The following is a 15728-nucleotide window of genomic DNA, read 5'->3' on the forward strand; positions in this document are numbered from 1 at the left end:
AGTTAAGCTCAGTTAACAGCATTTGTGGCATAATGTTGATTACAACAAAAATAACTGACTCGTCCCTTGTTTATAAAAATAAATAAATAAAAAAGAAGCAAAAATTGCTTTTATTTACAAAGTAAATGGGGCCAATCCATAAATGTTAAATGCTCACTGTTTAAAAAGAGCCACAAGACGCAAACAATATGCATTTTAACATTAATTTAGTGTGATAAAAATCACAGATAAAATCTGTGTAAAATTAAAATCAACAAAACCCTATTGGATATACACCGTTTACACAGATATGGTTAGTAAGCAATCATATTACACTAAAATCAAGTTAACACATACATTGGCAGCCAAAAGTTTGGAATAATGTACAGATTTTTCTGTTTCGGAAGGAAATTGGTACTTTAATTCACCAAAGTGGCATTCAACTGATCACAAAGTATAGTCAGGACATTACTGATGTAAAAAAACAGCACCATCACTTTTGAAAAAAGTCATTTTTGATCAAATCTAGACAGGCCCCATTTCCAGCAGCCATCACTCCAACACCTTATCCTTGAGTAATCATGTTAAATTGCTAATTTGGTACGAGAAAATCACTTGCCATTATATCAAACACAGTTGAAAGCTATTTGGTTCGTTAAATGAAGCTTAACATTGTCTTTGTGTTTGTGTTGCCACATTATACAATAGACTGGCATGTCTTAAAGTCAATATTAGGTCAAAAATGGCAAAAAAGAAACAGCTTTCTCTAGAAACTCGTCAGTCAATCATTGTTTTGAGGAATGAAGGCTTTACAATGCTTGAAATTGCCAAAAAACTGAAGATTTCATACAAAAGGTGTACACTACAGTCTTCAAAGACAAAGGACAACTGGCTCTAACAAGGACAGAAAGAGATGTGGAAGGCCAGATGTACAACTAAACAAGAGGATAAGTACATCAGAGTCTCTAGTGTGAGAAATAGACACCTCACATGTCCTCAGCTGACAGCTTCATTGAATTCTACCCGCTCAACACCAGTTTCATGTACAACAGTAAAGAGAAGACTCAGGGGTGCAGGCCTTATGGGAAGAATTGCAAAGAAAAAGCCACTTTTGAAACAGAAAAATAAAAATAAAAGGTTAGAGTGGGCAAAGAAACACAGACATTAGACAACAGATAACTGGAAGAGTGTATGAATCTTAATCCCATTGAGCTTTTGTGGAATCAGCTAGACTGTAAGGTGCGTGAGAAGTGCCCGACAAGACAGCCACATCTATGGCAAGTGCTACAGGAAGTGTGGGGTGAAATGTCACCTGAGTATCTGGACAAACTGACAGCTAGAATGCCAAGGATCTGCAAAGCTGTCATTGCTGCACGTGGAGGATTTTTTGATGAGAACTCTTTGAAATAGTTTAAGAAGTTCTGAACATTTTTTTTCAAATTGTAATAATAATTTTTCACGTTATTAATGTCCTGACTATACATTGTGATCAGTTGAATGCCACTTTGGTGAATAAAAGTACCAATTTCTTTCCATAAGAGCAAAATCTGCACATTATTCCAAACTTTTGGCTGCCAGCGTATAATGTTTACATTTTGTGGCTATGCTTGACAAAGTGTGTATTTTACTTTTATGGACTGGCCCCATTCACTACAATTCCATTGTATGTGCCTTACTGTAAATTCCACTCAAACTTCCTGTTTCAATAGTAAATAAGTCAACACAGGAAAGAAAACTGCACTTGTAAAGTGATTTTCAAATTTTGTAATGATGTGGTTCATCTCAGAGCCATTTAGTTAACTCTAAACTCAGAGAGTTTTTAAATATTTCCCCATTTCAGTGGCATACCCAAAATAAAGGCTTATAACTAGAGAAAAAAAAAAAAAAAAAAAAAGAAAAAAGAAAAAGTGTTTAGTATCCTTTTAAAGAAAACTAATTTTTGAATGAAATAAATTGATAAATTCTGAGACTCTGAGCCTAAGAAACTGCTAAAAAAAAAAAAAAAAAAAAAGAGCCAAAATTGTACTTTTTTCCCTATTTTTTTCTGATTTTACATTCTATACCTCAGGGTGTACATAGGGTGGCTCCAAAAAACTGCTTTTGTTTTGTTCCCAATCATGTCATCTGTAATTGAGTAAAATTGTGTTGATACAACAAAACAAAATTTATAGCATTACAAATATAATTTATTCTAGTGTCCAAAAGTGTCTCCAAACAAATAAAACATAATTGCACATAAGAACTAATTACACATGCAAACACAACAATGATTAAAAGGTTTACATAGCATGCAGACATGATTTTAGTAATGAGATTTCACAGAATGAGTTTAATTCTGTAATTTGAGTTATCATTGAGTCTGTATCATGTACTTTGCACCATCTCCTGGTGGACATAAGTAATTAAAGTGAATGATAACATAACTCTCTGCCCAAATATGAAGGACTATCACCACTGTTTGGAGCAATCTGAACCCAATCTGACTGGTTCAGCGTTCAATGATGCTACAGCATTTCCGATGACGTCATCTGATCCAGGAAATCTAATGTGTTTGTAGCCAGATAGCAAGATGCCAAATGTTGTGTGCACATTGTGCTTCGTGTGGGTTATCTAATGATCTATGCATCAGATTACTTTGTGTGTGGGCTCGTTTTAAAGGTAATCGCCTCCTCTAAGTAATGGTATGTGATATTTTATGTTCCGTTTGTTTTTCGTGAAGTTATAAGTGAAAACGCGGCTAATAAGCAACACCCGTTTACATGTATCATGTATGTCAAAAACATATTTCGCTATTACTCGCTATATTTTTATCTGCGAGTAAAACAAATAGGCTGGTTGTATTCTACTCTTTGAGAACTTTCCAACAAAATATGACACATGGCTATTTGATCAGTTTGATGTTTTAACCCATTACAATAACATGTACAGAGCAAAATTATTAATAAATTATCGAAACGGTGGGGGCCTGGGTAGCTCAGCGAGTAAAGACGCTGACTACCACCCCTGGAGTCGCGAGTTCGAATCCAAGGCATGCTGAGTGACTCCAGCCAGGTCTCCTAAGCAACCACATTGGCCCAGTTGCTAAGGAGGGTAGAGTCACCTGGGGTAACCTCCTCGTGGTTCGCTCTCAGTGGGCCGCGTGGCGAGTTGTGCGTGGATGCCGCGGTGGATGGCGTGAAGCCTCCATGCGCGCTATGTCTCCGCGGTAACGCGCTCAACAAACCACGTAATAAGATGCGCAGCTTGATGGTCTCTGACACGGAGGCAACTGAGATTCTTCCTCCGCCACCCGGATTGAGTGGAGTCACTACGCCACCACGAGGACTTCAAGCACATTGGGAATTGGGCATTCCAAATTGAGGAGAAAAAGGGGAGAAAAATAAATAAATAAATAAAATCAAAACAGAACACTTCTGATTTGTCTGCAAATTTCAAAGAACTTGTTTAGGTTTGGTCATAATGTCCACATGCATTGTTAAGTAGAGCTTCTAAGCTTTAAAACGGTACCTATTTTGTGTTGGTCAAGATTGCAGTTATTAATATTTTGATAATTACTTTTATTTTTCCTCGCGGGCCCATCCAAGCTTAAAGGGTCGGAAGTATTTCTAAAATGCATATGGAGAAAATGAATAGGAAAAATACTTTTAGAACTTTAAGCATCTTGGTTCTAATGGCATTACTCACAATCAACCTTGTTATTCCACGTCAAATCATGCACTCATCAAAAGAGATTGGGGTGAGGCGAGCTTATGGTCAGGACAGGTAACGTAATTGCAAATTGCACACCAGATGCATTTTAAGAAAAAACAAAATACATTTAGGAGTTCTGACTGAATTAATTTCAATTAGCTTCATTGTCCAATAGGAAAATGGTTATTTCACAGAGCCATGATACCTGGAAAAGCTTATCATTAGAAAAGCATCAGTGATTTATCCAAAGCTTGGTGGTCAAGTTAGGAAACAAAATAGAAGCATTGTAATTAGACAGTGCTGGTGCTCAGCAACAGAGATAAGTATGTATTCTCAGGGCACACACACCCTGCGTATTTCCGTCAGGTCCACGGCAACCTCTTCATTACTGCTTAACACAGATGCCTTGTTTAGCAAACCCAGAATGACTGAATGCACTTTTTTGATGCATCAAGAACATCTTCGGGTTGTATTTCAATGCAAAATCAAATGAAAAAAATACGTTTTTAAAGAAAATTAAGCCTATTTATGGGACTATTATGATTTTTTTCTGCATTGACAATTTTTGCATTGTTTTCATGACAATTAAGCACACCCTCCGCCCCCAAGTTTCATTGCTTTACGGTAATAAAGAAATAGATCCTATTATTTTAACATTGGCTAGTATTTGTTGTATTTTAATATATGCAGATTTAAATTTAAAAACAATGTTACAGTCATTTGTTTACAAGTGTTGGGCAAGTGCTCAAAAAAAAAAAAGTAATTCACTACAAATGACTAATTACTACTCTAGAATTGTAATCGGATTACTGACTTTATGGATTACTTTTTAAGTAATCACATTATTAATTACTTGTTACTTTCTAAAACACATTTCACATAAAAGCTTTTGATTTTCCCATACGTTAATAACGTGATTCATGTTTTAAATGTATTCTACTTATAGTATTACTGTAGAAATGTGTGTAACCCAAGTAATTAACTTATTTGAAAGTCAGTAACTGTATTTTGTTGTTATATGATTACAAGAAATAAAAATGTAATGCACTACACTACTTAAGTTACTTAAGTAACACTAAAGTAATTTGATTACAGCAATTATTTTGTGATTAGACTACACCCAACACGGTCATGAAAATAAATGTTTATTTTATTTTTTTAAATCAACAATATCAATGCAGTACAACAAATACTAACATAATGTATACATATTCTTTTTTAATTTAATATTAATTTTTTCGCATTTCAGTAATAATAATGATTTTTTTTTTGCATTACATTAATGAGAATTGGGGGGGGTCATTATTGCCTTTAAAAAAAGCTGCTTTATGCAACATTTTTTTTCTTCCATGAAATATAACATGTTTTTGTGAGATTCACCCAGATGTATTTTCACTTTTAGAAATGTTAATGCCTTGCAGTGATCTTAGGGACAGGCTTGGGACACATACATTTGCCAGGAAAATGAAAGCATGTATTCAAATGTAAGTTGAGACTACTCTTACAGCACTGTAGGAGTAAAAAGGAGGAAAACTACTCATTTCACTCACATTAAACTTCATAGAATTCACCATGAAATGGGCTGCCTGAGAATATATTAATTCTTTCCAGAGAATAGGAGTTATTGCCTCTGCTCAGAGGTGTTAAATATCATGTAAACAATGTGTGGTTATGTTCTCGTTTTTCATAAAGGCAAAGCAGGGGTTCTTCAAAATGTGTATGATGTCATCTATTGCTTTCTCCATGCTGATGGCTTCCTATATTTCTACATCGATTTTTAAACCAAACCAGCATCACTGTCTGATTGTGGCCATAGCCAACAGAAAGTTGCAGTTATAGTTCAGTAAAGAATACAACCAAGCTGCACATGACACATAAATTACAGTAATACAGGAAAACAAGAGCGTGTAATGGATAAATGCACTATTCAAACATCTGGCTTTGCATATGTAGTAATTATATCATCTACATCAGCAGAAGGTAGTCGACATTTCACCAACACTTGGTGGGATAACAATATTGCAGAAACACGTCAACAAATCATAAAACCCAACGGCAAATCCAGAAGCAAAACAAGTTATAAAACCCAACAGCAAGACTGAACACACAACGGCAAGACAGAACACACAACGGCAAGACAGAACACACAACAGAAATTCAGTTGAAACGGAAAGGGTAGGCATCATAGCTTCTCACCTGATTGGCTGTGTGAATGAGACCTAATCCTTTCTTCAGGGTTTGTTCTTTGATTATATCAAAATTCATGCCAAAAGGTCACTGAAAAACTAAATCATATGGAGGGTTTTTTCTCTTGGGAAAAGAGTAGCAGGAAACTTTTTAACAGAGTAAAAACAGTGAGAAAAAGAAAAAAAAACGCTTACAGCACCTTTAATACAAATAAGTAATAATTGATCAAACTAGATTTTAACAACTACATTTTGGAGCTTGTGCTAGGGTGTGCTGGGTGGTTGCCTGGGTGTTGCTATGAGGTTGCTGATGTGTTCTGGGGTTTTTTAGCGTGTTGCTCTGCAGTTGCTAGGGTATACTGGGTTGTTGCTAGGTTGTTCTTACTGTCCAAACTTAAGAGTTTGGACATTAAGCTACCCCACCCCTCCCACGTATGTGATATTCTGATATTTTTGATAATAACAGCAAGTATAGTCTGTATACCTTTGGATAGTCCAGCTCAAAGAATGTCTCCAGATTGTTTATTAGATTGGGGTCCACACCCTTGAGGGGCTTCAGCAGCGAGACTCCAGCCAGTTTACTGTACGGCAGCTTGTCTGTGGTCTTCTTGTTGAGATGCAGACGGCTGCAAAGCAAAAAGAGAAAGGAATCAGCTTTTAAAGATGACAATCTGTCATTCGTGATTCCAACATCTTATTCACAGACTACAACATCTGTGTGTACATCTGTGCTCTAAGCAGGATACTGTGTTTCTTCCTTTGCTAATTTCAAGGTGGGGTTTTCTGGGATCCTCTGGTAAACATCGGGAAGCTGGGATGTAAATGAAAATTAATTTCAAGTATTTTTCTCTAAATAGTTAAGCAAGCTGCAGTGTTGTTCCATGAGTTATTAAGATCAGAATCAAACTGTTTCATCAGCCGTTTTTGAGACAGACATACAGACAGACATACAGAAAGATTTTTTTATACAAATAGAGACAGATTTTGTATATACTCTGCCTGGGGAAAAAAAAAAGTTGCATACTGTAATATATTTCGTTGGACCGCCTTTAGCTCTGATTACGGTGCGCATTCGTCGTATGACACTGGACCTTAATGCTTACTTCATTTACAAATTTAGTAATTTAATTTGCACATAAATAACTAATACTGGCATTATATTCATGTTGTTTAGCCAGAGGGGAACTGGCCCCCACAGTGAGCCTGGTTTCTCTCAAGGTTATTTTTCTCCATTAACCAACATCTTATGGAGTTTTGTGTTCTTTGCCACACAATGTGTGTTGTGAAAAGCGCCATAAAAATTCAAATAACTTGACTTTTTCCAATTAGCCTCACTAACAAGTGGCTTTCTTGTGGCCACACAGCTGTTTAGTCCCAATCCTGCAAGTTCACGTCGCATTGTGCGTGTGGAAATGCTCTTACTTTAACTATTAAATATAGCCGTGAGTTCTACTGTCGCTTTTTTACGATGTGACTTCAAGCGTTTTATTGATCTCCGATCAATCAATATTTTTTTCGAACACATTTCTTCCATGAAGCTGACGGTTCACCACTATCCTTCCAGGTTTTAATAATGCGTTGGACAGTTCTTAACCCAATTACAGTGATTTCAGCAATCTCCTTAGTTGTTTTCCTTGCTTGACGCGGGCCAATAATTTGCCCCTTCTGAAACACAGTAACATCTTTTCCATGACTACGGAATACGTCTTCCTACATGGTTGTTTAAGAAATGAGAAGCTACACACTGCAACAGTTAGGGTTAAAAAAATTGTTGCCAGTTGAAACATATTAATCACTGATTCAATCATAGGCTCTTAAGTATCTGCTTATTTAAATCCAAATGGTGACTTTTTATTTTTTTTTGGCCAGGCAGTGTAGATAGACAGATTTGTATATAGATGGACAGACAGATTTAGTTTATATACACCCAGATTTGTATATAGACAGAGACAGACAGATTTTGTATATATTCAGATTGATTTGGAATACAGACAGACAGACAGATTTTTTTTGTATATATTCAGATAGATTTGTATACAGACACACAGATTTGTATATAGACAGACAGACATTTTGGCAGCACAAGGGGGATCTACACAATATTAGGCAGGTGGTTTTAATGTTGTGGCTGATCGGTGCGTGTATGCACGCACGCACGCACGCACGCACGCACGCACACCATTAAAAACACCTGCCTAATATTGGTGCCAGATGGGCTGGTTTGAGTATTTCTGTAACTGCTGTTCTCCTGGGATTTTACTCCAAATGGTGCCAAAAACAAAAAACATCCAGTGAGCGGCAGTTCTGTGGGCAGAAATGCCTTGTTGATGAGAGAGGCCAACAGAGAATGGTCAGACTGGTTTGAACTGACAAAGTCTACGGTAACTCAGATAACTGCTCTGTACAATTGTGCTGAGAAGAATAGCATCTCAGAATGCTATTCTGAGATGCAGGCTGGCGCTGTTTTGGCAGCAATAGAGGGACATACACAATATTAGGCAGGTGGTTTTAATGTTGTGGTTGATCGGTGTATGTTAGCAGTGGTTCTCAACCAGAGGGTCGGGACCCACTAGGGGGCCTCAGCACACTTCCAGGGGGGCCTCAAGATCTCTTAAAATTATTTAAAATATGACAGATTATTATAATTTTTATATAATTACTATAATTCAACTTAGTGAAAATGCTAAAAATGTAATGACTCCCTTCAACAGCTTGCTTTTTATGAAGAATTTACAGTTCTAGACATTTCTGGAATCACAAGTTAAGGAAATATCTTTTAATAGATACATTTTACAATATAAATATCTAATTGCCTACATGGGGGGGCTCTGAATATTTTCTCAGACAATGGGGGGCACTGGAGTCAAAAAGGTTGAGAACCACTGTACTAATTCACAGTGGTTCACGTGTTAACTTGCGCTGTTTATTGCAAAAAATGAAGCAAGTTCTCACGTGAACACACTAATCACTGTGAACGAGCTTCTCTCTTTGCATTCATGAAAGCACAATGGACATCTTTATTTTCATATTTTACATACTGTACATTACCTTTGCGTTCTTTTTCACGCTTGAGTGATCGTTATCAGTTGCCATTGTACGGAAAACTCAGGCTGTGATATTCATTAAAACACCTCTGTTTCAAAGGCGCTGACTACCACCCCTGGAGTCGCGAGTTCGAAGCCAGGGCGTGCTGAGTGACTCCAGCCAGGTCTCCTAAGCAACCAAATTGGCCCAGTTGTTAGGGAGGGTAGAGACACATGGGGTAACCTCCTTGTGGTCACTATAATGTGTAGTTTGCTCTCGGTGGGGCGTGTGGAGAGTTGTGCGTGGATGCCACGGAGAATGGCGTAGGCCTCCATACGCGCTTCATCTCCACGGTAACGCGCTCAACAAGCCATGTGATTAGATGCGTGGACTGATGGTCTCAGACGTGGAGGCAACTGAGATTCGTCCACTGCCACCCAGATTTAGGCGAGTCACTACGCCACCGTGAGGACTTAGAGCACACGGGGAATTGAGCGTTCCGAAGCGGGGAGAAAAAAAAAAAAAAAAAAAAAAAACACACCTCTGTTTAAATTGAGAATTAGAAAGCAAGTCATATGGGTTTGGGTCGACATGAGGGTGAGTAAATGATTACAGAATTTTCATTTTTGAATGAACTATTCCTTTAAACAAAAAGAATCAGTATTGGTCCAAAAAAGCAACACAGGTTGATCTCTAATAATTTATAGGATAAAACAGACCTATTGAAGTTAAGCCTTGGGCAATAAAGAAATGACAAAAATAATTAAGCTTCTGTCGTAAGAGTCTCTCTGGCAAAATGTGGGGAAGATTTTCAAGAAATCAACAGGATTACACACAGCAATTGGTGTTTTGAATGCAAGTCACTCTATTTGCAAGCAATTATTTGCAACCATCAGTAACCAAATTAAAGCTTACACCCAACAGTCAGAGATGGCCTGTTCAATGCACCTGTATGTGAAAACATACAAAGACAGCTGAATGTCAGCTCTAGCTGTATGGACTAGTGTGAATCTTGACACCTCTATGCATTTAAGAAATCAACTCAAAGTGATGTGGTATTTTGTTCAGCTCATTTCTCAGAACTGAAAGATAGAAAGCCAACCAAAACCATGCTCGTTGTGTATGCAATCAGTCTACTTTTCTGCATTTGAAAGAAATTCTGTTATGCAGTATGTGATAAATTGGACATCTAGGCATGCAAGAGGTCGTAGGTCAAAATACTTTAGAGTTTTAGTTTGCAATAGCTAGTTTTGAACAAAAGTGATGGACTGTTTGTTCGCAGTGTGTCTGGCTGCTGATAATTCATCTTCTATGCGACGCATGTTTGCAATAGAGTGACTGATCCAACTGGTTTTGTTTCACAAGTTACTGCAGTTTCACTCTAAAAAAATGTCATTGTTACACATTGATTAAAGTTCACAGTGTTCAAAGTGTAGAGTGTCATTCTATTAATTATATTTTACAGTCCCAGTGGTTTGGGTTTATGATTATGATGGCTATAACTGGATCTAACACAGCTATGAAAGCATTAGAACCTCTCTGGACCAGTTTCAGTACATAAATCAGAACAGTGCATTCCTAGATGACGGTGATATTCCAAACATGATTTTCTTGTTTTCTGATGATAGAAGAAAGTCATCTGGGTTTAGAATGAAATGAGGGCAAGTTAATGATGATATAATTTTAATTTCTGGGTGAACTATTCCTTTGACTGTGTCAGTGCTTATATTGGCCTTTTTTTTATTATCATTTTATTTTTTTATTGCAGAGTAATTCCAGCACACTCTGGCTTTCGGGAACTCCACTTGTGCACTTCCTATCTCCCTTTTCCTGTTTAAGGGTTCTGGAGTCTTTCCTAACACACTTGCCAGCACTAAACAGAACAAGCGGAGAGGCTTCCAAGAGAGTCCCATCCATTAAAAGTTAGAAAACACACACATACACAGAGATTCAGCTGTCTCTCTGTGGATATTCAACATCAGCAGCAATACTGTTCCTAGCTGAGGAAAACTAGAGTATCTGGCATCCCGACAATTACAGACAGAGCATGTTTGCTCCTCAGAGATACGTTTGTCCATCTTGACTTCTAAAACATCACTGTTGAAGCAGCAGTTGGCAGTATTTTGTGAATAAACCTTCCAGCTGGGATGCAAAAAAAAAAAAAATAAAAAAAAAAAGTGCTAAAAAGGGCTGGGCCATATGACAAAAAAATAAGAAAAGAAAAAAGACACACACACGTTGGTGCAGCTAACATTATGAGGACTCTCCATAAACAATGATTTTTATACTGTACGAACTATAGACTTTATCTCCAAACCCTAACCAAAAACTTTCGGCATTTTTACATTTTCAAAAAAACATCGTTTAGTATGATTTTTAAGCCATTTGAATTATGGGGACACTAGAAATGTCCTCATAAACCACATTTATAACATAATACCCTTACCAGCTTGTAACTTTAAAAAAAAAAAAAAAAAGGCCTCGTAAACCACTTAAACCTGCCCACACACACACACACAGTATATACACATATATATCTTATGATATTTCTCAGTCTTTTGCTGATGTTCAATGTACACCTCGATATTAATTTACTACGAAATGGTGTAAAAACAGCGCTTTTTAAGGAGAGGAACCATTACTTTCAATATACCTTGTTGCCAAGTCGTTTTAAAATGTTTAATGCAAGAAGTAAAACAGTAAAAAAAAAATTAATAAAAAAAATGCAAATATAAACTGATTATACAGTAGGATTTTTACAGTCCTTTAAGAATGTTGCTTGTCAGAGTGTACGATATAACACATTGATATCGCCATGGCACACTGTGCGACATTATGTCAGACTGTACAATACACATCGTAGCCGACTGTGGTCCCAATCATCACAATCAGTGAATGTGACTCACGTTACGGGACCACTGCAGAATAGAAGTGAAACAGTGAGAACGACAAGGATCTTTTTTTTCTGAAAATCAGGACATCTGCATTTCCGTTGCTCCAATACCATCACGAGGATTGGCTAACATATAAAAAGAAAGATGGATTGTCAAACAGGCTTATAATATAACAGCCTGATCACAAATACAAAATATTACAGATGTTGAGAATGAACGTGAGTGCAGGAGGTAGCCTACAGTAATCATTAGCTACCACAAGCAAATATTCATTGTAGAAATAAAAAGACTTGTGGCCCCAAAAATGACAAACTACTCCGTTCACATAGGGGAAAACAAAGAACGTGGGTTATAGTACGTCTTTCTCCTCTTTTAGATTAGTAACCTAGGCCATGCAAAATTTTGTAAATTCATACAGGCTGATAATATATCACTCTTGAAAATTCCCTATGGATAATGCACAAACACGACATAGATTTTTATAATTTTATCCAATTGTATCTGCTGATTTGGATTAAAACGTCCCATAAATACTTACCAGTATAAATTGTTCAAACTTTTTTCTTTTTTAATTAAATTGGAGTGGTGTGAATCTTAACTAAAGTTTACAGATGTTTAAAGTAAATTTATTAAAAGTAAAATAGTAATTAAAATAAAGTTGTAAAGAAAATGCATGATAAATGTAAAGAAAAAAACATGTTAAGAAAATGCCATTTATTTATTTTCATTTTGTAAGCTCTGTATTTATTTAATTCAGGGAATAATGCTTTCATATTGCTGAAGTGTTACACTTGTCTCCAAGCATTTTCTGTTTATTTATATATTAAAACTTTTTATATAAAATGAAAAGAAGAATAAAGACTGAAAGAGCTTGAGTAGAGTGATAACTGGGCACAAAAACGTTTTTCTAAGTTTCAAACTACGTTAACTTGACACAGCGACCCAAAAACGCTTTGTTTATGAAGTGACACAACCAGCGTAAGATGCTCCAAAAGTATCCACTTGATGTATGTGTACATAGATGTGTCCTTCTAATAAATCTCAGACAGATTGAAGAATTAAATTGCTAAATGGATTGCTGTGGACTGTAGGCCAATGGTTGGCTTATGTTCAATAATATGGAAATAAACAATATATTGCATTCTAAAGCTCACTTTTTGAATTGTTTAATCAATGCTTTACTCGCCTGCCACAATAATGTAATGCATTTTATCTGAATTTTTTTTTTTTATGATATACTGCATATTATATTTATAATTATTTAAATATATAATGATTAAATAGTTATATTGAATTATTATTTTAGGGTCTTTCTCTGCAAATATTTATATATGCAATTAATCGGCATATAATATAATTAATTAGAAATAAATATTTAATTAATTGTCAGCCCTAGTTTTTACAGAAGAGTTTTTAGAATTAAGGACAGGAGGACAAGATGTGAAGGTTAAAGGTGCACTCAGCGATTCCTGAGAAACACTGTTGATATTCGAACTCAACTGCCAAAAGAAACACACCCCTCCCTTCAGTGCTCCTTTGAAAGCTCCGCCCCCCAAATTCATGCACACGAGACGGTTTTACGCACACCAGCTCCAGACACTCACAACTCTCCTGCTACTAAATCTAACATCACAATAACAGCATATATGGTTTCTGTGAAACATAGCAAAATTTATGTTACCCACCTAACGAGAAGAGCATCCGTCTTCAAGCCTTTTACCTCTCGGAGGTCTCACCACCGCTGAAAAGCCTTGCCGATGATGGCGTGGCTACTAGCCCTCGACTTATCATAATCCTTCTTTTTTTAGTTTATATTCGTCTGACCTTTTTCTCTTGGTCTGTTTCTCAGCCATTTGTCCTCGGAGTTTAGAAATTTTGCATCAGCCAGATTTGTTGTTGCTCTTCATATGAATTTCCCTCTCGCTCTGCCCCCACCCCCCATCCTGTGCATGCGCAAGAGCCACCCCCTGTTGCTGACTGGCTGGAGTAGTGTTGATCGGTCTGTTCCACTTTGTTTTTGTCCCATTTACAGAGCCAGGGCTGTGTACAAATACTAGATTTTTTTTCAGCCCACTCACAGAACAGACAGCTAGCAGACTGTGAGGAGATATTTGCAGAATTTGACAAACTTATTGGATTAGAATTACTGAGTGCACCTTTAAGGACGTTTGAGCTGTGGTGCTCATGTGGGTGACGTGCGCTCGAATCCGGCTTGCAACATTATATCCTGTTGTTTCTCTACTACAAAATATAAGTAGAAGATGCAAAAGGAAAGAAAGGAATTCATTTCCAATCCCTATTTATAAAATCAAATTCATCTGTGAAATATTACTAAAGGAAAGGTCTCTTATTCACGTGGGTGTAATGCATTTACTCATCTATGCTCAGGAGTCAATCAAGGAATTTTTAAAAGCTCTGGTAGAAACTCTTCCTCAGTTCATATGAGAGACGCTCTGCATGAGGCGTCTGTCTCTCTTATGCTCTATTAAATATGGGGGGCAACATGCCTCCTCTCACTATCTCAACACAACAGCTCACCTCTCGCCTGGCGCACCAACCTCCGATGAAAAAGGCCATGTTCCTAAAATAACAATGATAACATTTAAATAATCCTTTGGGAATTGATTTGCTTTAATTGCTCAAGGTACATGGATGACCTCGGGGTCTGAAACTCAGCAATAAAAATTAATTTCCTTTTTATTTTTTAAAGAACTAAATTTGTATGTGGAGGGCACATTTCAAATGTCCATGCAACACAATATGGGTCATTTTCGCTAGTTCACATGCCCATCATTCCAAGTCATAATGGATTCAAAATTGTGCATTTTATAATAAATAATAAAGTACACTCACTTTAATCAATACTATGTCATAAAGTTTTATACCATTTAGTTTTACATAGAAAAACTGTGTGCAAAAACTTTTGAAATAAAAAGTAAATCTTACTTGTCTTTTTTTTTTGTGTGTGTGTGTGTATTACAGGTTACATCGGTCATTTGTATTGCATAAATAACTATGGAATGAATAACCAAAATTTTATGCATGTATTGTATTGATTTGAAATTCTGTTTGTTGATTGATTGGTCTCTATGGAAATACAAAACACCTTTACGTACGAGCCAAGTCGTATCTTACAATTTTGCCATCTTATATGAATTATTAGGCTAGTTGTCATGAGACTATGTTGGATTTGATTCATACCTAGGGGCCAGAATATCCTAGAGACTTGAAGTTGGGCTCTTTTGGCCAGTAAGCAATCAACTAGAACACCCTAGAAACCATATAGAAACACACTAAAAACCACTAAGAACACTTTGTCAACCATACAGCAACACCCTGACAACCACCTACAACACCCTGGCATTGTGGCAGTGAGTTTTGCCTAAAATCTAGACAAAAGAATGTCAACAACCAGCACTTTCCCTTTGAAACAATCGTAGATGAGGCAACACTGGACAAGCACAACTTCCCAACTTAATGCAAAGAGCAAAGGTTTACATAAAAATATTTTACTACAAAGATCCTATCACACCCTGTTGAGCGTCATGTACCATGAGAAGCACTGGAGCTGAGGAACCAGGAAACAAAGTACATGAGGAAGATTTCATATGGGCGAGGTTACTTCAGTACAAGCTTTACAAGCTCCCCGAACCTGACTACTGAAACTAGGCGTTATTTCAAAAAACTTCTCTTGACTCAGAGACACCATTGCATTCTCAGTTACATCACTGCACTTGTATTTCATGCCTTTCCTCAACCTAACCTCACTCAGGCACAGTTGCTGAAGGACCCAACCAGACTGACACATAAATCAATTTAATATACAACAGTTAGTTCCGGTCCTCAAATCTGCTTGGACAAGCAGCATTTCAAAGAATGCTGATAACAACATTTCCTTCCAAATAGTGGTGAAGATTAGGGATGTGCATGGAAAGTCGTTATTCGGTTAACCTTT

General features: G+C 36.8%; 1 protein-coding gene across 2 annotated transcripts in view; it reads right to left on the reverse strand.

Moving 5' to 3' along the window:
• The window catches only part of LOC127433320 (ceramide glucosyltransferase-like), a 42049-nt gene that overhangs the window by 23213 nt on the left and 3108 nt on the right, over positions 1–15728 (reverse strand). Inside the window, exons 1-2 of one of the 2 annotated variants that reach the window (XM_051685115.1) lie at positions 6340–6471; positions 5866–5954 (exon numbers count right to left, since the gene is read on the reverse strand). In XM_051685115.1, coding sequence (XP_051541075.1) covers positions 5866–5934 — 69 coding nt within the window. In that variant the 5' untranslated portion in view covers positions 5935–5954; positions 6340–6471. Of the gene's footprint in view, positions 1–5865; positions 5955–6339; positions 6482–15728 lie in introns of those variants that run through there. The other variant, XM_051685113.1, reaches the window with a different exon arrangement.

This window comes from Myxocyprinus asiaticus, chromosome 43 (genome assembly GCF_019703515.2).
Source record: "Myxocyprinus asiaticus isolate MX2 ecotype Aquarium Trade chromosome 43, UBuf_Myxa_2, whole genome shotgun sequence".
NCBI lineage: Eukaryota > Metazoa > Chordata > Actinopteri > Cypriniformes > Catostomidae > Myxocyprinus > Myxocyprinus asiaticus.